We start from the raw sequence: 20,933 nt of genomic DNA, 5'->3' as shown, positions 1-20,933 counted from the left end.
TCCTTTTTTATCCGCTTGTGAACATATTATGAGCTTCTGAACATATATATATTTTTTATATTTTCCTTTTTTTCAAAAGTTTCAAAAACTTTCACATCAACAGTACCTACCAATCTTCTTGAAGTATTTGGAGACGCATTTAGCAACTATTTTACTTTGAATGGTCCTATTTCTTGAAGTTTATGTCTTTGAATATGTTTATCATTGCGAGTCAGCAAGCTGGGAACGGTTAAAAAATATTTAAATTAGCTATTATATATGTCAGCCTTTCTGTTTTTCGTCTATCTGTCAAGAAACTGATGTTTTTACCTGTTATCGTCCTATAAGGGATATCAAAGATGGATATCTCTCACACTACTAAATGGCAATTCCTGTCAGTTTTTCATCTATTATAATCTAAAATTATAATCTACTTAATACGATAATGGCGTCTTTATCCATGAGTCATATATCTTGAATTATTAAGGTTTCTGGTTATATTTTAGGCAATTATACCTTTCTTTTCTTTTGGACAAATCTGTGACAATGACAATGCCTTGTTGAAAACAAAATAAACACTACCTTATAAGCCATAGTTGGTGGGAATGGTTACCCTCCTCCAAACCACAAAACAAACTGAATGCAGTTTTTCATAAACAAAGGCTTTTAATTTGTTGGCCAATCATCCAAGTTTTAAAACAGTGGAAAAGCAGGTGTAGAGGCATGGGCATACCTAAGTGAAGATTCTTGCTTATACACTTTGCAATTTGCTGACGACCAGGTTATTTCGTGCAGGAGACAAAGATGATTTGGAATATATGACACGCAAATTTAAAGAGGAATGCCAAGTTTGGGGACTGGAGATGAATATCACAAAAACTAAATATTTATCTCTGCGGCTCTGCAATGGATTGGATCAAAGAGCAATACAACTGGATAATGATTATATACAAACATGAAACGAATACAAATACTAAGGCGTTACTTTCGATAAGCTCGAGAATAGTAAAGGCTAGAAAAGCAATAAAGTGCCCAAATAACATACTCTGGAGTAACAAAATAGGTAAACAACAAAAACAAAATAGGATTATAATGCGATAATCAAGAGCAATCTGTTATTTGGGCGGAAACATGGAGGTTAACGGAGAATAACAAAAGGAAATGACTGGCGGTAGAAATGGATATCACGACGCGATAAGGATATCAGCACGAAATTTAAGGCTGGATAGAGTACGAAACGAGACAATCAAGGACAAAATGGGTATTAGGAAAAATAGAGAGTATCCAACTGAAGTGGTATGGACATGTGAGAGGAATGGCCTACACGTCTATCTCAGAAGGTACTAAACTGGCATCCACAGAATAGAATGAAACATGGAAGACCAAGGACAAGGTAGATGGGGGTGTCAAGAAGGCGATGAGCTGAAGGGATCTGCGTGATGGAGACTGGGATGACCGAAACCAATGGCAAATAGGCATCGCACAATGTCGAAGGACGTTTTAAAAGCGATTCTTACATATACAAGACTTTTAAAGCTCTATATTGCCATGGCGTACTGTAACTAATATTAATCTCTAAGGTGAAAATACTGATTAAACCTTCAGTTACAGTTTCATCTCTGTTTATGTAGTACTTTATTATTAATAGGTATATCTTCAGATACAATGGAAAGTACTATCGTTTTCTAGAAAGGTACTAGCCGATTTCAAGAATTTTCCTCGATTTCCGAGACTTCGGCATCATTAGGCAGTAGCGAGCCCCTTCACTGCTTCTGGTGCGGCGCTCGCCCATACATACATACACCTGTCGATCGCCGCGCTCTGCACCAGTTTGGCCCACGTGGTACTCGTGGAGGGGGTACCACAGTACCGCCGATCGGTAGCACCGCTCTGAGGGTCAATGCTAGAGCGGTTCAGTGCCATTCATACCAAGCTCATGGCTACGGACGGGTAGATCACGGGCTCAATCGATTATTGCATCGCGCCAAGCCGGTACCGCTCAATTCGTCGCGAAAATCATCGGATTTTTTTCGGAACTACCTCCCCTTCCGCGATTTTTATCGTCCTTGACGTCACAGTTTAGGACACGCACAACAAAATAAGGACTGTTTTCACTTAATATTCAGTTGTTAATTAAAATAAACAAACAGGACAGTGATTTATAAACAATTAAATTTATTTTTTTCTAATTTACTTAACCTAATTTATTCATATGTATATTTATATACATTTACAGACTGTGAATAATATGCCCGTAGTGATTTAAGACTCTTAGTAATATACAAAAAAAACATAAACATTTAAAATTAAACTTGACAATAATTTTTATCGGTAAAAAATGGAGACTTGCGTACTGATTCCGCAGGAGTTCAGTCTCTGCGTTCGTCCGCAGGACAAGACGGCCAACGGTGATCCTGAGGTGTCCGTTTGGTCCAATTCCGCCATAGCTCAAGGCTCGCTGTGCTACCCGTTCCAGGGTACTATTCGGATCGACAAGCTGGATGTTTATAGTACGCTGGAAGATGACGACGTAAGTACCGATAAATTTAAGTAAAAATGGAAGGGGATGTTTTTTGAAATTGGATTCGAATATCATATTCTTTATCAATAAAGCTGATTGCGTGTTTTAAAAAAACACATTTGAAAATGTTTTATTTTAATTTTATCAAATCATGATCTAAATAAAGAAGGGCGGAATAAATATAAAATTATAGGACAAAAATTGCAGATAGATATCAATTAAATTTTTTTCAAAAAAAAATATGCATATTATTAGGTATTTAAAAAGAAGAGTCCATCTTCCCCATCTCATATATATTTTAGGGTTTTGTATAAAGTAGTAAAAACGAAATTAAGACATGCCAGTGTTTTGTGAGACATCCAAATTTTATCAGAACACTATAGTAACACTAAGTAAGTTTCAGATTATAGAACTTTACGAGTATTATAATATACAGGGTGAGTCTTAAATAAGTGCAAATATTTTCAGAGCTGGTAGATCTCGATAAAAGAAACATATTTTCTCTTTGCCGTTTTTCAAATAAGTCCAAAATAACGGAGTAATATTACTTTGAAAATTTCCAAAAAAAAATAATTTTTTGCTTAAATTTTCAGAACCACTGGATCTTTTCTGGATTTTCTTTCTTGTAAAATTAATCTACTACCTATGTTGCCATATTATGTTAGTTTAAGTTATATTTTTTAACTAAAAACTAAAAAAAAATAAAAATTTTCAATTTTTTTTCGCGAAAAAAACTTCATAATTGTGTTTCTGGGGTCGAAATATACTACAACTAAAAATATTTGAACTTATCTGAAGCTCACCCTGTATTTATATAGGATCCTATATCTCCTACGCGAAGCAAAGGGCTTCAGTGGGAGCTCTCCATCGGGTTCTACCGTATGATCGAGAAGAAACGGCGTCAGCGATGGCTATGGAATGAAGATCGCTGTTATTTTATATGTAAATTTATATGGGAAATGTCATCGATGTTCATTTCCCAGCCAACTGGACGCCGTTTTTTTTTTCGATCATACGGTATTTCTGGCAGTTGTTTTTGCTTCCTTTCATGTTGATCTTATTTGTTGAAGCTCATCCAGTACGGAACGGTTCCATGTTTGATCAGGTCGTCCTATTGATTGAAGACATTCAGTTGATATATATTTTTTTCTTTCGAACAATAATGTTCTTTAATTTGAGATCTGGAATAACAGAGAGGAATGTAAATCTTAGGGTTTGTCAAATCAAATTTGAAAGATATCTACTATAAAACCTTTTTAGACTCTTCAGAAATATCTACCTTCATTGAAAATATATTGTTTATTTTGTAAAATATTAATGAATCTAAAAATAGTAGATATTGTTGTAACCTACTGTTGCATTTGTTGTCTAATGAAAAAATAAAAAAAATATTGGGTGTGCTGTTGAATTTACAGCGAAGCCGAAAATGGAAGATCACTGTCATTTTATATGTTGAATGTTATCGATCGTCATATCCAATCCAACTGGACGCCGTTTTTTCGATCATACGGTAGTTTTTTTAAAAGTATGCTGTATGCTCAATACACATTCCAAATTTGAACAATTTTGGACAAGCCGATTTTAAATAATTTAAGAAAAACTACATCTATTTTAAATAAAAAACTGAACAGGTAAAAATGCAAAACCAGGCAAATACCAAGATACTTTAAAACTTAAGGTATCTGGTTAGGTTAGGTTAGGTTAGGTTATAATCAACTTACATACATACAGCCGTTACTCGCTGACGAGTATTCGACACACAAGGAAGATCGTCACGCAAGGCGTTTTCTTTCATGAGCTTTTCTGTGACTGAAAAGCCCGATACGTGATGTTATCTGCCTACCGCACTCCGGACATTCAAAAATCTCATTGCTTTGTTGCCTCTTTAGTTTTTGGTTGCCGCTGTTAACTGAGTTTACAACCCTTCTCCATTGAGTTCTATTGTGAGCTGCTTTTTCCCACTCATTCTGCATGTTAATTCCCTTTAAATTTTCGTGGAAAGGGTCCTTGTACCATTTCAGTTGTCCACCCGGCCTCCTCTTACCGTCTACAAGCTCACCGTAAAGCAGAGATTTTAGCACGCGGTTTTCTTGCATTCTGCATACGTGACCAGCCCATCTTAAGCGGGATTTTGTGACCATGACTTCAATACTCTCGCAGTTAGCTTTTTCAAGGACCGATACGTTTGAGACATGATGGAACCACCGGACTCTTAGGAGTTGTCTAAGGTGTCTCTGTTGCAACTTGTTTAATGCGTTCATGTGTCGGCGGTACGGCACCCAGGTTTCGCTCCCATATAACATGGTGGGGATTATAATTGCTCGGCACACTGCAAATTTTGTTTTTGTACTCAAGTCATGATTGTAGAAAACCCTGTATTTTAATTTCCAGAATGCTCTTGAGGCGCAACTAATCCTGTGCTGAATTTCAGAATCAATATTGGCCCTTTCCGAAATCAAACTGCCAAGATAATTGAATTACGCCACATATTCCAATAGTACTTCTCCGATTTTTATAGCATTGTTGTGATCTTTCGGGGGAGTGCACATGATTTTAGTTTTGTCGATGTTTAGCTTAAGGCCCAAAGCTTCGTATGCCCAGGTATATGTGTTCAACATTTCTTGTAATTGTTGTACCGTGTTTGCAACTAGAGCGCAGTCGTCAGCGTATTAAAGTTCTGTGATAAATTTTGTACGTGTTTTTGCCCTGAGTCTTTTTATGTTGAACAGACCGCCGTCATATCTGTATCTAATGCCCAACCTCTCTCCTGCAGTTTGCTGTCCACTATAATGGAGAGCGCTGCCATGAATATGTTGAATAGGAGAGGCGCTAAGACACATCCCTGCCTAACTCCTGTATTTGTTAGGAATGGGTCGCTCGGTGATCCATGATGTGACACTCTTGACTTGTTGTTGTGGAGGCTTTTACACACTGTAAGAAATTTGTTGGGTACTCCGAACTTTTTCATAATTGCCCAAAGCGCATCTCTGTTGCATCCCTCAATCAACTGAAGGCTTAAGTTGTCAACCGTAGGTTGTCAGCCAGTAATTTTGTCAATATCAAATTGTATTTCCTAAACTTTAGGCTTTTGCCTAATTCGAATAAGTTTTAAACTACTAAAATGCATTTTGGACACACTAACCATAGGTACCTACAACAACAAATTGCACTTAACATTAAACACAGTTGCTTTTTATTGTTTTTAAATTTAGCGAATATTTAAAAGAAGTCTTTATATTCTAAAAGCATCATTTAATAGAAAACCAATCATTCACATTTTCTCCAATACTCCTACGTCTAATATTAATATTGTTAAAATTAATTATCCATCAGATCTCTATCATCATAATTTTTTCAGTTCTCTCGTGATTGTCTACTGTGCTTACCAGTTCTTTATTACGGATTATCTCACTTTAAACTTCAATATCCTTTTGCATTGTGGACCTGGTAGGAATTGGTTTATCAGGGAAATGAACCGAAAACATATCAGCGTTGATTGAAGAAATAACCAAACCAAACCAACCCAATTCTTTCAATCAACGATATCAGATACACTGCCTAAAATATTCCCCGGCACTTTATCATAGCGAGTTTTCAAGTTGTATATAGCTTATAATAATTACAATAAAGTATTATTAGTGCAAAGATTGGTATATTTTTTGGTTAAAGATTAAAAATTAATGTTAATTAACATTTGACAATGACAAAATCCTATAGATTGATCACTTAAGGTATGTTGATATATGCATGGTCTTGCGTTGTTCAGTTTTAATTTATAAATAGATGCAGTTTTTCTTAAATTCGTTAAAATCGGCTTGTTCAAAATGGTTCAAATTTGGCAAGTGTACCCAGCAAACGCAGAGCTTTAAAAAAGCTATACAACTTGGTTGTAAAATCAACAGAGGAGTCAATAGTTGGACAGTTCAAAATTTGCCTGGGGTTTCCTATATTGCGAACTTCAGTTACGATACACTACCCAGTATATTAAAATCACTTCACCATAAGTATTCGAATTTGAGTACAATTTTTCCGATTTTGTAGCAGGTATCTTGTAAGTGCAGTTTTAATTTTTTACACAATTGTTTTGATAAATCGTAGAGATTTACTTTTGACTAGTTTACCGATGATGAATTGCTTTCACCAAAAATATGTAGGCATTGAGCTAGAAAACATCAGGTTTGGATGACATGCCGTCGGAAATAGGTACTTAAATTATGCGGTTTCTGTTTAATAATTCATATTATTTGGCAACAACCACACGCTATATAGAGTTTCCCATCAAAATCAATATTCAAAACTGCAGCATTTTCTGCAATTACAAAATACCGTATAACCGAAAAAAAGATGTCCAGTTGGCTTGGACATGACGATCGATGATCACAGATAATTTTACATATAAAATGACAGCTGTCTTCATTTTATAGCCATCGCTGACGCCGTTTTTTTTACGATGATATTGTAGTATAGTGTGTATAGGTCCCTACAATTCAGCTAGTATAAAAAAATATAAAGATAATTCATAATCATCATAATTTTCAGCTTATTCAACCATTTCCAATTATGGTGTACCCTCCCTCACATATTTAGATACTCTTTTTGTAGTTGGACCCATTGTTGTCTATTGTTGTCTATGCGGGCCCAAGTTATCCCTGCTAATTTCCTAATATCATGGTCCCATCTCAGGTTCGGTGTTCTTCTATAGGTCTCTTAATTTCTTGTGGGTATCATGCCGTAATTTTTGAGGTCCATCTTTTGTCCGTTCTTCTTGCCGGGTGTCCTGCCCATTGCCACTTGAAGGATTTCACTCTGTGGATGACATCTATTATCTGGGTCTTTTGTCGTATCCACTATATTCTTTTACGGTCTTTCTTGGTTATTCCCAGCATATTTCGTTCCATTGAGCGTTGTGCGACCCGCAGTTTCCTATGATGTCGCTTTTAAGTGTCCAGGTTTTGCATGCATATGTCATCACTGGTAGTACACATTGGTGGAATGTTCTCTTCTTTAGATAAGTGGTATTCTAGATTTGAATATGATTGAGTTTCTTGTGTAAGTGCTCCATGGTAAACTAATTGTTCTGTTGATTTCTGATACTAGAGATCCCGAGCTGTGTATTAGTTGTCCCAAATATATGTATTCTACTATTTCCAGTAATGTACAACAAACTAGTGGACAGTCAAGTCGATTAAATGTTTTTATGTCTGATGATAAAATTGAAGAACATGTTCACATATTAATAATTTTATTTCCGACATAAGTAAGTAATAATTTCTAAATATTTTGCTACTTCAATTTCTGATTTAGTTGGTATATTTTAATATAGCAACATTATAATTTAGACTGGAGATAGAGGTAAATTAAACCACTTAACGTGAGAAACATTTTTTGTCCTCTTATTTGCATTTCTGTGTGATTCTCATTCCAAGTAGAAATCTGCGTTCATTACATCAATAAAACAAGCCATATATATCGCTTTTTAGAACCGCACCTGTTATGGTAAACATAGACAAAAAATGTCGATTCCATATCGAATGTGACAAGTTCAAGGAGTAACTCGGTGGTTCTTTACCATAATTTAAACTTGCAAATCGACAGGCGTTAAATATATCAAGTTGTTTTTTTGTCGTCCTCTGCATAACTACAGCTCTCCGATCTGTATCAGTTTTCTGAAAGTTGTAATTATTGTATTTTAAAAATAAGCACTTTGCGTGTGTGAAATAGAAAAAAACATACTAAATATGCATATTATTGCCTATAATTAATCGGGTTTTTACCTGTTTTGCATAATGAATAGAATAAATCCTTGGATGTAATCAAATCTAAATGATTTTCTTATCGTGTCAGGAGGATTAATTCAGTGTATTAATGTTGTTCGAGTAAGAAACTTTATTAGGTGGAATATCATGGCGGCTCTTGGATACCTCGATACCTGCAATAAAACACAAGAATTTTGGTTCTTTTCACACTTTCTTTGAGCATGCTTTCGCAAAAAAAATCATGATTCGCAATTCGCAAAAAAAATCATGACAAATTATAAGTATGAAATAAAATATCAATATGCCGACATACCTGATTCAATAGCGTTTTTAATAAGTTTGTCATATATGTCTAACAATACTGGAGAGATTATGTTTATACAGGATATCCCAGATATAAGTGCAAGTATTTTAAGGGGTGGTAGATCTGAATAAAAGAAACATATTTTCTCTTTATCGTTTTTCAGTTAAGTCCAAAATAACGGAGTTATTTTACTTTGAAAATTTCCAAAAGAAAAATGATTTTTTGCTAAAATTTGAGAACCACTGGATCTTTTCTGGATTTTCTTTCCTGTAAATTTAATCTTATCAAGAAATTATGTTTTTTTAACTAAAAACTAAAAAAAAATTCCATAAAATTTCTTATCTTATCTACCTTTAGTAAGAATTAAGATTAATCCAAAGTTTAAACGTTTAAATATTAGTTGAATCATGATATTTTTTTGTTTAATATGATGGTTAAAGCCTAGTTTTTAAGGGGCTTAAGGAATCTACTGTCAGATAGCTTTGCTTGCTGATTGTATATGCTTATAAGACAAAAATAAATAAAGGTAAAGACACTATGAACAGGGATAACGGTCCCATTCCTTCTGGTTCTCTGTTTCTATTACTTTGATCTCGATAATTTATTGTAATATTATGTAGATCTATACTTTGTATTATTGCTATAAATTTAATAATTCCTAGAATGACCTTGTGTATTCTAACGAATTTCTAGATTATTCTATTTAATCTACATATAAGAAAACCCATATTTAAACTAGATCAATCTTTGTCTATAAATAAAAAATCCATTGCGTTCTCGGTTTCTTTCCACAGTAAATATAAAACATACAATTAATAATTATCATTAAAAAGTGAGAGGATTTTACTCAAATCATAAAAAATCCATATGAATGAGCACTATGCATATTAAAGATGTTTTTATTTAAATAATTTAAAGAATTCCCAATATTATGATGTCGATTGTTCGCGTTCGTGGCGTTTGTTGTTATTTTTCATTTCTTTTTAATGCAAAGATTTTTTTCCCAGCGTTTGTCTAGTCAACAATTGTGCCTTTTTTATGTGTTCCACCTAATTGATAATGGTAGCGACATTGAATCTGTGGCTCAGTGGCTAACAGCCGAAGGTTGGCTATAAATCAACCTAATTATTATCATAAAAAATATAATTAGAATAAAAATGTAAGTAGATACGTTAAGGTTATGGTTTATGGTGCACGCAATGTCTTAAATTTGCCCTTACCGTAACTTTCGTCTTTATTCGATGATGGTATTGATATATTTTATTAAAAGTATTTGACAATATACAAAAAACTTCCAAAAAACACAAAAAATCGAGGCACGGCCCTCAATGGCAAGTGTGTCTGCTGCTGATCCGAGAACGCCGTGTTCGACCCAGTCTAAACAGCTTTGTTTTATTAGAATAGAAAATTTGATTTTCTTCTTAACTGCTCTATGTAGAAAACGTGTAAAAGCAAAAACTTTTCAAAGTGATTGTTATATTCTGGAATAATTGTTATTTCATAATGTGACCAAAGATAAAACAATTATTATCGTGAAATATTGAAAGTGTTTTTTTTTTCTTTCAACAGATCTTATACTTCCGAATGCATTTTGCACTCTTTGCTGGTAAATGTTGAGGTGTATTGATTTCACTTTTGCAAATGACATCAAATAATGCCCTCCAAAGGAAAATATCCCTTGGCGACAGGTAAAGGGATCGCTGTTCATTATAATGCTCCACCATTTTCAATCCATTTTCCGGGGAAATTATTTGATTGTTTATATTATATTCATATTAGTTTTTATTATTTTTCTATATTTTATTTTACGTATACAATGTTTTACCACACGTCATTGTTAAGTTTTGAAGCTCATCAATATTGTTACGATGAATAGTTTAAATATTTTAAAAAGCCAGAGCCGGACTTAAAATTAGTTAAAATAAATTGTTTAAATGCCCGAAAAAATAAAAAGTCCTAATAAAAGGTCCTTCAGTGTGGCATATAGTTTTGTACTCACGAGACCGAATTCTCTCAAAACATGAAATAAAAAATGCAGGTCCGTATTTAAAAAAATTAAGTTGGACTATGTACCTCACAAATTATCAAATGATTTGAAAATCTAAAAAAACTATCAGGTAGCCTTGATAAGGTGGCCATGAGAATGTGGAATTAGTTTTAGAATTTTCTAAAAAGTAACGATAGGAAACAATAAAATTGAGTTTCCAAAAAGCCGTTTTTAAAAAACTCAGCAATCCTTGTAATTTTGAAACTTTTTTGATAGCATGTTGACGAACATCCCAAGGCGCAATTTTTCCCCAATTTAACCATGCTCGTATCTATTACGGTGTCGGAGATACCAATGCCCGTACATCGAATTTGTAGCACCCTGTATATTATAAAATAATAACGTGACTCTTAATTATGGACTTACTGTAAAATTGAAAAATGTCAATACGATAGTTTATTGCAGCGTTTTCGAAAAGGCCAATGATATTGTGATTTTGGTATGCTTTATAATAAGCAAATAATTTTTTGGAGAACTATCAAATCGAAAAAAATTATATAGGTATGAAACATCCCTATTATTTTTTAAAAGTACCTCCCGATTTTTTTTTCAATTTATTAATTTACATTATATTAGTAATAATATTAAGTAATTGTTTGTTTAGACTTGTTATACAGTAGTTTGCAATATTACAAATTTTCGATTGGGTTTTTTTGGGACGCCCCTCCGCAAAGCTACGCTGCTGTTCGCGGAACGCAAGAACGTTTAGCAAAATTATACCTTTCGGGAAAACATGAATACCTGCAGAACGATTTAAGAGGAATTCAAATTATTAATAATGAATTATCGTGTGAGATTGTCATTATACTATATAGAAGACTGAAATAAAATACCATATGGTTTAGCGGGAAATCGCATGCCGTATTATTCAGAACTGAATGAAATTGTGGTGTTGCTGTATCGGGCAGACGTATGATTTTTGCTCGTTCTAGGAAGCAGCCGGTATAGGCATATTATTTTCATACTTGAGTTAAAATCTTTTGTTTTGGTTCAAAAAGAAATCCATATTTACCTATTTCTGTTATTTTTTACTAAAATATGCAGGTAACCGTAGTTTGATCTTTTAAATCGAGTGGTTTTAATATTAATATACTTTTTTCTATAGCAACTGTTAAAATTGTCTTATATCTATCAAAAATAGTAGATAAAATAGTACTTTAACCGCAAGGGTAGATTAAATGATACTTTAACAGCGAGGATAGGTTAAAAACTTTATTTCTTCTCGCTTTCTCTTCTTTTGAAAATTTTTGTATTCCTTTTCTTAAGTTATTCGGGATTTAAATGGAAGTAGTTTGGATATGGCGTTTGTCGCCTCAACCTGAATATCTGTTGGTAAATTACTTATTTCGTTTTGAGCCATTTCTGGCTCCAATTCAATCAGCAATCGACACGAAAGAGAATTAAAAAATATCGACTCAAAAGTGACAACTAAAGAGACAGCTTTATTTATTTGTCAAATTACATAGAAACCAACGCCAACCCAGCACAATATTTTTTCTACTCGTAATAAATTCCTTGAATTAATAATTTCTGAATATTTTTTAAAACGTAACTCGCTATGGAAAAAATATTGTTTTATACACGACGATAAAATTACATTATCGTCTCCCGAAATTAATTCATTCATTAATCTTTCCGGTCGACGATAAAATACCATTCTTGTATAAAAAATAACTATTAAACTACCAGTGGAGGCCAATACATAATATACTAATATAAACGTAAAAAAAGTGTTTTCTGCAATACGACACCATCATTATGAGATATGTCCATTTTTAGACCAAGTTTTCTGCAAAGATTAGATTATTCGAGATGGCCCATTGAGAATTTTAGCCGTTTAAGGTAAATGTGTCCTAGATGACGTCGTTATTACGTTACCAGGCTCTTCTTTTGCCTGAGAAAAATGAATAAAACGCAGATACGTAACTGTTCTCTAAATGTGACAAAACTTTGCTCACTGGGGGCTATCGGCCTGATCCACTGCGAACTTTCCAAATCTATTGTTGTCCTCTTCTGATCCTTGGATTACATTCTCCAGTCCTACCATTTTCAAAAAGTCTAATAGTAACTTGGCGACTGAACCCTTCATATCGCACTCTTTTAATGGCCTATCATTGCCTCTTACCGAGAGTCGGACCGACATAAAATGTGTTCTGTGGTTTCTTCATCAGATTGACCAGAACCTGCATATATCGTCGTCCGTTAATCACGTTAGAGCTTTACATGCCTATTCACTATTCAGTTTAAAATGCCCTGTTAGCAAACCCACTACAGCCTTGACTGTCTTTCTATCTTTGCTTATCAGGTTTGCCATGAATTTTGGCAAATGTTCTACTATGAATTTTTTTACCTGTGTCTGCCCTGGTGAATTTCCACCATTCTAGAAATTTGTTCGCCCCCTATCGTTTTGTGGTCATTCTCGTGACTGCTTTCGCAACGCCACAGAAGGTTTCTGGGCCTACGAATTGCATTGAGCTTTGACTGGCGATTTCATCCGACTTTTCGTTATCCTTGTGACTCTGGCGCCCTTGTACCCTGGCTAGAATGTTTAGCAGTTTAATCACTGCGACCTTACAGATCTATTTTGTGTTCCCCTTTCTGGAGTTATAACAATCGAGTTATGGCACGAATGGTTGTCGGCTCGGCGCACTCAGTAATGAGGTGTTCAGATGTTTCCCCATTTTCCCCACAGAATCTTAGTACTCCACTTCCCCACAGTACTTAAATGAAGGAAAATCTTCGATTTTTCTCGGTCGTAAGTACTTGGTGAGCGGGCACCCAGAGTAGGAGGACTTTTTAATTTTCTCTGCCTAATTTTTTCAGCTTTCCTCTAATTTGTTGCCTTTCTTCGTACTCAGGCTAGCGTAATATTGCTACGCTCACACAGATGACCAATGAACGATGTGTTTTTTGCTGCTTTGTATTATTTCTTACTATCAATCAAAATAAAAGAATATGTAATGTTGAAAGATAAACGAAAAATGTTAAACGATCGTTGTTTCTAATTGTGTAGACCTCGTGACATAAAAATAATTCACCACAAAAATTTTGATGAACATACAAACAGAAATATTTTCAAATTTCTATATTTTCTATATTAATTGGTTTAAAATTGTAGAACAGCTCATCATCATAAAACTTGATATTACAAATTTAACTCAAAAAATCATCTATAGATCTTAATAGTTTAGTAGAATATTTTTAAACTTAAAAATATGCTACCGACACAGTATCTATCGCCGTATCCATCTACCACACGAAATCGACTTTTTTTCAGAAGATCCTTGCCGCCAAAACGGGTCCTTATCACCCCGAAGCCATCTCTCTTATCGACAAATTTCTTCACGGGCCGTCAGGATCTTTCGTCAGATCCGTCGACCACAGTCGACACCGATCATCGTCAGCACTACAAGATTCTTACTCTATTTACGCCTTACCGACCAATTTCCTGGTTGGTCGGCCGTGCCTTGATTCGTAGGAAATATCGGTGTAGATTCCGATATTAAAGATATTTCGGGACAGTTGAATATCTAAATATAATAGATTAGTTCCCACAAATTTGTACGGTATCTGAAATTGTCAGTGAGATCAATTAGCAATGAAACAAGTAACTCTAAAATTATTAAGCTTCATTGAGAACCTCGAAATCAGTGAAATAAATTAGTAGTTTCAGTTTTAATTAGTCTTAGAAGTTTGTTCACCTAATTTTAATGTAAGCATTCAGAACGTCATAATTAGTGGTAGTAATTTTCAATTAGTGGAAAAAATTAACAAACCGTTGATTTTTCCAGTAATTATACTTCTGAATTTGCGAGGAATGGCCTTTGATTATCATCCGTCAAGAAAAATTTTGGTTAGAAATCAAAAGTTTATTGTTTTATAAGACAAATATTATGCTTTCTCTACGGATACAACAGAATACCGCAAGCTGTTGCTAGGATATTTTATTAATTTTAATTGTGTTTTTTAGACATTGTGAATGATCGTAAACTAAAAAGTATAAAGTGTAATTGAAACTACTAATTTATTCCACTAATTGGGAGGTTCTGAATGAAGCTTTACCGGTAAACAACTTTTTAGTTTGGACTTGGTTACCAAAACAACATCTTAATTATAGAACCATACGTTTTTCGTATTAGAAATCGGAAAATATACTATATGGTGCAATTTGTTAGACTCTTGATTGCAATAATCTTGATTCTTTTATCTAGAAAGAAAAAATAACTCATCATACAGTCTCAGAGCTTTGACAAAAGCCAGTCTCTAAGACGGCTTTACAGAGGCTAGTTTTCCATCTTCGATATCAGCCGTACCAAAGTATATGACACGAATGGTTGTCGTCTCGGCGCACTAAGTGATGGTGTTTTCCCATTTTCCCACAGAATCTGCATTCGATCAATTGCTAAAAAGAGTATAGTGTCTGTTGTGTTAATTCTTTTTCCAGTCAGAATAAGGTGATCTCTGAATTGAGTACCAAGGCATGTGGGTTTTGAGGATAATGAGTTGATTGATGCTCTTAGAAAAATGGAGCGGATTTTCTCTTCCATGAATCAGAATCTTCCATTTATTGAACATTTTTTGACACAAATAGCTAAGAAGTTTTTCAATTTACTGAAAAAAAAATGACATAAGACGCCAAACTAGGTTTTTTGTATTACTGTGGAAATTTTGTTTCGGCTATTATTCCTTTTATTCATTATTCAAAACAAGTATATCTAATATTATTTTTCAAGTGGAAGATTTACTGATTACGACGTATTAACTTTTCACTGGAAGTATACCTTATTGAGCTACAGTAGGTTAACCATATTCCTGTAACAGTGTTAACTTTAGATTAATAATTAGATATTTCTACATTAAATTAATTTTCTAATCAGCTATAAAGTGAAGAAAACATTACACCTATTTTAGATAAAACTTGGTGATATTCAGCCAATAGCATTTGGTACTCTCTATTATTATAGATAATTTGTTTAATTATATATTAGTTTGTTTAAAATACATAAAAATGTATACCAATTTTATACCAGGTTTTGATATAGTTTGGAGAAAGTTTGGAGAATGTCTCTTTGCAGTTCCTAAATTTATAATTAGATATTTATATCAACATGATTATAAAAAGTCACGACAATGTAAAACTTACTTGTAAAAGTTTTTGAACATATCCAATCTCTTGTAAAAATATTGTTTTATTTTCTTTCTAATTAAACTTGCAAAAATTGAATAAAAAGGATATTCTATTAGTTTCATTTAATTTTTAGAAAGATTTTTTTTTGTTATTAGCCTTATTATAATGTAATTTATTTGTGGAGGTGGCTTACGAATCTAACAGGTGCAGATTGTATGGGAGGAAGGGAGGAAGTTAATCACCGCGACTTTATGTTCGCCTTTTTTTGAGTTATAACTTATCATACTCAGTCTCAGGGATTTGATAAAAGCAAGTATATCTGAGATGGTTTTACAAAGCAGGTTAGTTCTCCATCTCCGATATCACTCGTACCAAAGAATTGGCACGATTGGTTGTCGTCTCGGCGCACTCATTGATGAGGTGTTCTGTTTTCCCATTTTCCCCACAGATTCGCCGTTGGTTCTTAGCTTCAATCTCCTGATGTGTTAATGGATGAGACAGTGTCCTATTAAAAACCTCGAGACAATCCAAAGATTGTTCTTACTTAAATCAAGGAAAATTTTTTAATCAAGTAAGATTTTTCTCCGTCGTCCTGAGAGATTTCTTCGAATTTCTAAGACCATTAGATTATTTCTTAGACCAGAGGATTCCCATTCCAGATTCTTGAGTTCTGCTTTAAGTTGGTTTCCACTTGGGAAGCACAACTGTTCTGGTCCAGTTAGTGGAGGGTTCGCTCCTTTTCTAGATAGATCGTTTACTTTTTCATTACCTTCTATCCTTTGGTGGGCTGGCACATAGAGTAAGAGGACTTTATTTTCTTTGCCCAGTTTGTTCAGCTTTTCTAGGCATTCTTTGACCAACTTCGAATTGATAGTTACTGAGTTGATCCATCTTAAGACTGCTTGATTATCGAATAAGATGGCTATTTTTTGTTTCCAATAATTTCTATCTAAAATAAGTTGTACGCATCTTCCGATGCTGAGGTAGGTACCCATTGGTTCGGTGTATTTAGTTTTCGGCCCAAATACTCCTATATCAATTTTCCTACTTTGGTTTTGGAAGCATCAGTATACCAATCTAACAGTTAGTTAAACTATCATAACTTAAAGCATAGATCAATTTCGACCAATTTCCTATAATATGAAAAAATATGATAGATATGACACGCGTAGAAGTTTGATAATATGACAATCATTTTAATTTAGTTAAAAATAAAGTAAATTAAATATGTAAATTTATATCTGAAGATTGACTGACATACCTAAGACTATGAAATGTATTCTAAGCCGTGATATTATTACGCACGCTAACAACTCGAAGAAAAACCACAATCTGTCGACAAGTAAAATAACTAAATTTAATAACCTTGTCAACGACAGCTATAAAATCCCCGTACATTATTATACATACTTAATACTACTTTAAGTAGCCAATATAAATATTGATAAAGTACCGTACAAAAGTACTAACATATCTTAACGTGGGTCAGCTTCCACTCATTGGACTACTAACGGCCGCAGCTGCTCCTCTCCATCTCATGTTTTTTCTTGCTCTCCTTCTGTACCGTCCGGAAAATAACTTTAGCAATTTAAGCGACCTCTCTTCCAAGATGGAGCCATACGATCTGGCAATTACAAGTCGTATAAGAATCGTTAACGTATTCATTGGGATCGGCCGGTACTGCCATAACCACAAAGCGTAAAAAAAGGCGACCAGGACAAATTTCATGGCAGTTTTAAATCCACCGTTCTCGCTCCTAATTTGAATAGGAAACTCGTAAACAACTATCGAGATGTCGCCACGGTCGGCGTTGCGGCATTTAAATTAGCGACGTGGGATAGAGATGGCTGGAAACATAATTACGTTTCGATGTATATTAATTCATGATTGGAAATCGATTTGGTTAGCGGGGAAAATCGATATCGATACAGTTTGTCCGACTCTAGGTTCGAACCTTCTTTGTTTGTGAACATTACTTTTATATGATGCAAAACATCGTTTTTAGCCTTTTACCATCAACCCCTATTTTTTAATAGGGGTTGTTGGTTTTGTTAATTTTTTGTTACCATATTCCTCCGAAGTGGCGGTAACCGAGTTTGATGAAATTTTATATGTTTATTCAGGAGGTCCGAGAATAGGTTGTCTATTTTTTATACCCCTAAGTGATAAGGGTGGCCCCCACTTGTTTTTAATTTTTTTGGACAACATTTTTTAGTTTCATTTCTTATGATTTGGCATTAAAAAAAATACATACAACCCTAAATTTTTACCCTTTCAACATCAACCCCTATTTTTTAGTAGGGGTTGTATTAAAAAAAAATTGTTACCATACTACTCCGAAACGGTGCAGCGTGATCGATTTTGGTGAAATTTTATATATGTATATTCAGTATATTGGAGAATAGGTCCAGGGTCTGTGAATAGGAAAAATGACTGTCCTGCTTTTTGTGCCTCGCCACAAAAAATTTCATTTTTACTCCTAATAAAACAATATACTATTATCATTATACATACAGAGTGGTCCGAATTGTATTCAGAGGGGTTTTCATCGAGGTTTTCATTTAATTACAGGGTGTAGAACTTTAATTTTTATTTCGTTTTTTCCCAAATAATTTATGAACTATAGTCGACATTTGGATGAAAATTGGTATGTGGGTGTTTTTTGACAGAAGAAATTTGATTTGGATGTTAATATGTCTACTTGTAGAGAGCACCATCTACATGTTTTTAACTGTTTTGAAGAAAAATATATTTTCGTCCGTACCTGTATAAAACTTACTCAGTGAAAAAATATACATTTCCTTCATTTTTCACGTAAAAAGGTTTCTTGACAAAAGTCGCTGCGAGCAACCGTTCTCAAGATATTTGGAATTGAAATAGTCAATACATGTCATTATTGACAAAAATAAGTGGCAATTTTCAAATAATTTTTTATCAGTGTAATTTTTTGAAAATATCACCACTAAAACGAAGCACTCAAAATAATATAAGTATTAATAATAACTTTTAATTTAAAAAATTACTTTACATTCATATTTGTAATTTAGTAAAATTTGTACCGGTAATTTATTAAAATTCTTACAAAAAAAATTAAATTTAATCTTATTTATTTTCTTATAATTTAATTAATAAATTGAATTATTGCGTTTAATACTTTGAATTTAGAAATAATTTTTATACAGATGGTAACATTTTTTTGGTATTTATTATTTTGTAATTGTTTTTAATATATTTTTTTTATTAATAATATAACATAAGTAAAATCCTTGACAGCATAATTGTCCTTTCAGCAATTTCTAATAAATTGTTTTTCAGATTTTTACGACAAAATATAACGCGTTTTGATTATTATATTGATATAATTTGACATAAAGCAATCTACTTCCCGTACTATTAGGTCACAGTTGTGGTAAAATACTTGTTGCGTTGAAAAGTCAAGTTTAATGACTATCGACATTAATTCTACTTAATTGCGATTCGTTTCATTTGTCATAGAGTAATTTTAAATAAGAATTAAGTTTGTTAATTGTATTGATTTTCCAACAAAAAACAACATCTATTATTGACTCCTAGGCAAGATTCGGAAACTAGTTAAAAGTTTGTTTATAAGGTACCTACATGGTAATTTTATAAGGTTGTGATAGGGTGAAGGGAGAAAACATCCCAAAAGGGCGAGGATACTCTTTCTCCGAAGAGCAAGGGAAAAGACACCACCTACCTGCTGAGCCTTTATCCAGGCTCAGAACTCCAATGTAAGGACATCGAATTGGCGAAGCATCAACTCGAGGGAGGAAGGTCATGGTCAGGTCCTCACAATAGGAATTGACCTTAAACCCAAGGAGGCACTAGAGAAAGAGGGCTTTATTCTCTATTATAGATTCGGGACAACAACGGTATCAGGTCCAAGAAGAGACCGAGTTAAATAGGTGGAGAAAATGGAGACAGATCCTCCAGCCTCCACTTAACGGGTACCTCAGCCGGAGACAAGCTCCTCGACTGTGAAGGGCACGGAGGGCCAAACCCCAACCGTGGAAGAGTGTATACACTCGGAGGAAGAACATCTGTTGTCATTACAACCCTCTACAACAGGAAAATGTATAGGGTTATGACCCTTTAATGGGATTTATAACTTTCGCTTGTAAGAATAAGGTTGTAAAAAATGATTATGGATTGATAGCCGGTTATTGAGTATTTTCTCAAGAAGAGGGGTATATTGTAGGTATACGACGAGTTTATCAAAAAAGCTGACACTTTTTTTAATTTTGTTTAATAGATATAAATTTAAGTGTGCAGTTCTCCTATTCCTAAAAGACCCGGAAAGATAAAAACTTAATAAACCAGTCACAACGATAAGACAATACGTTCCATGTTACTTGCATTTTGCAGGTTTCTCTCGGCGATAAAAAAAACGAACGCAATAGGTATCTGTGGTCGTGGAGCAATTAAGCCTTGTTTACAGTGGCCGCAGCACAACGTTCATCTTTAATTGGTTCAATCTCGAATGGAACGAGCAAAAAACCATTACAATGGATTTATATTAGATTCACTTTTCAATAGCGCCTCGGTTTTCGTATTTTATGGAAGACTGACCGACATAATACATCTAGGCACGGCAGATTTTTCTACGTATTCAATGAAACATTGGAAAATTTCCTTATATATGAATTAATAATGAAATGCTAATAGCTGAGACTGCTGATAGCGGTAAATATATAATTATAAAATTGTTAAACTAAAAATGACTTACCTAAACGTATAATTATGTGACAAAAATTAGCCAGATGAACTGCATAAAATGATTGTCTTTTCAAAAGGATCTTTTCATTTTAAAATGCATATGTGGAGTTCTACCTCGAAAAGCAGCTACAATAATTTCTCTCATGTTGTCGACAATAATAGTTGGTGTAGTTTTGTAAACACCGTCTTTAACATATCCCCATAAAAGAACCCAGACTAGATAAAATCAGGAGCATTTAAGAATTTTATTAGTTGGTGAATGCACACTGCATTCACCGACTAATAGAATCATATCAATTTTCTCTGATGTAGGATAAGTTTGCATTTTCGGCAAATTTCTGAGAATTTTTTTTGTTTTCACTGATACAAAATGATAACTATTCATAGTTGTTAAAGTTGGACTAACGAGACAGCTATGTTGAAGTCACATCAGACATATCACAGCCACCTAGATTTTATCA

At 33.8% G+C, this 20,933-nt stretch overlaps 1 protein-coding gene across 1 annotated transcript in view; it reads left to right on the top strand.

Annotated features, from left to right (window-relative positions):
* The first annotated feature begins 1,906 nt into the window (after positions 1–1,906).
* The window catches only part of LOC115881921 (zinc finger protein 358-like), a 214,691-nt gene continuing 195,664 nt past the window's right edge, over positions 1,907–20,933 (top strand). The window contains exon 1 of the mRNA XM_030899650.1: positions 1,907–2,509. Coding sequence (XP_030755510.1) covers positions 2,318–2,509 — 192 coding nt within the window. The 5' untranslated portion in view covers positions 1,907–2,317. The remainder of the gene's footprint in view (positions 2,510–20,933) is intronic.

The sequence above is a fragment of the Sitophilus oryzae genome, unplaced genomic scaffold (genome assembly GCF_002938485.1).
Source record: "Sitophilus oryzae breed Bouriz unplaced genomic scaffold, Soryzae_2.0 scaffold_1744_pilon_pilon, whole genome shotgun sequence".
In the NCBI taxonomy this organism is placed as follows: domain Eukaryota; kingdom Metazoa; phylum Arthropoda; class Insecta; order Coleoptera; family Curculionidae; genus Sitophilus; species Sitophilus oryzae.
Note: the sequence above shows the minus strand (reverse complement) of the source record. Positions and strands in the feature narration are given on the sequence as shown.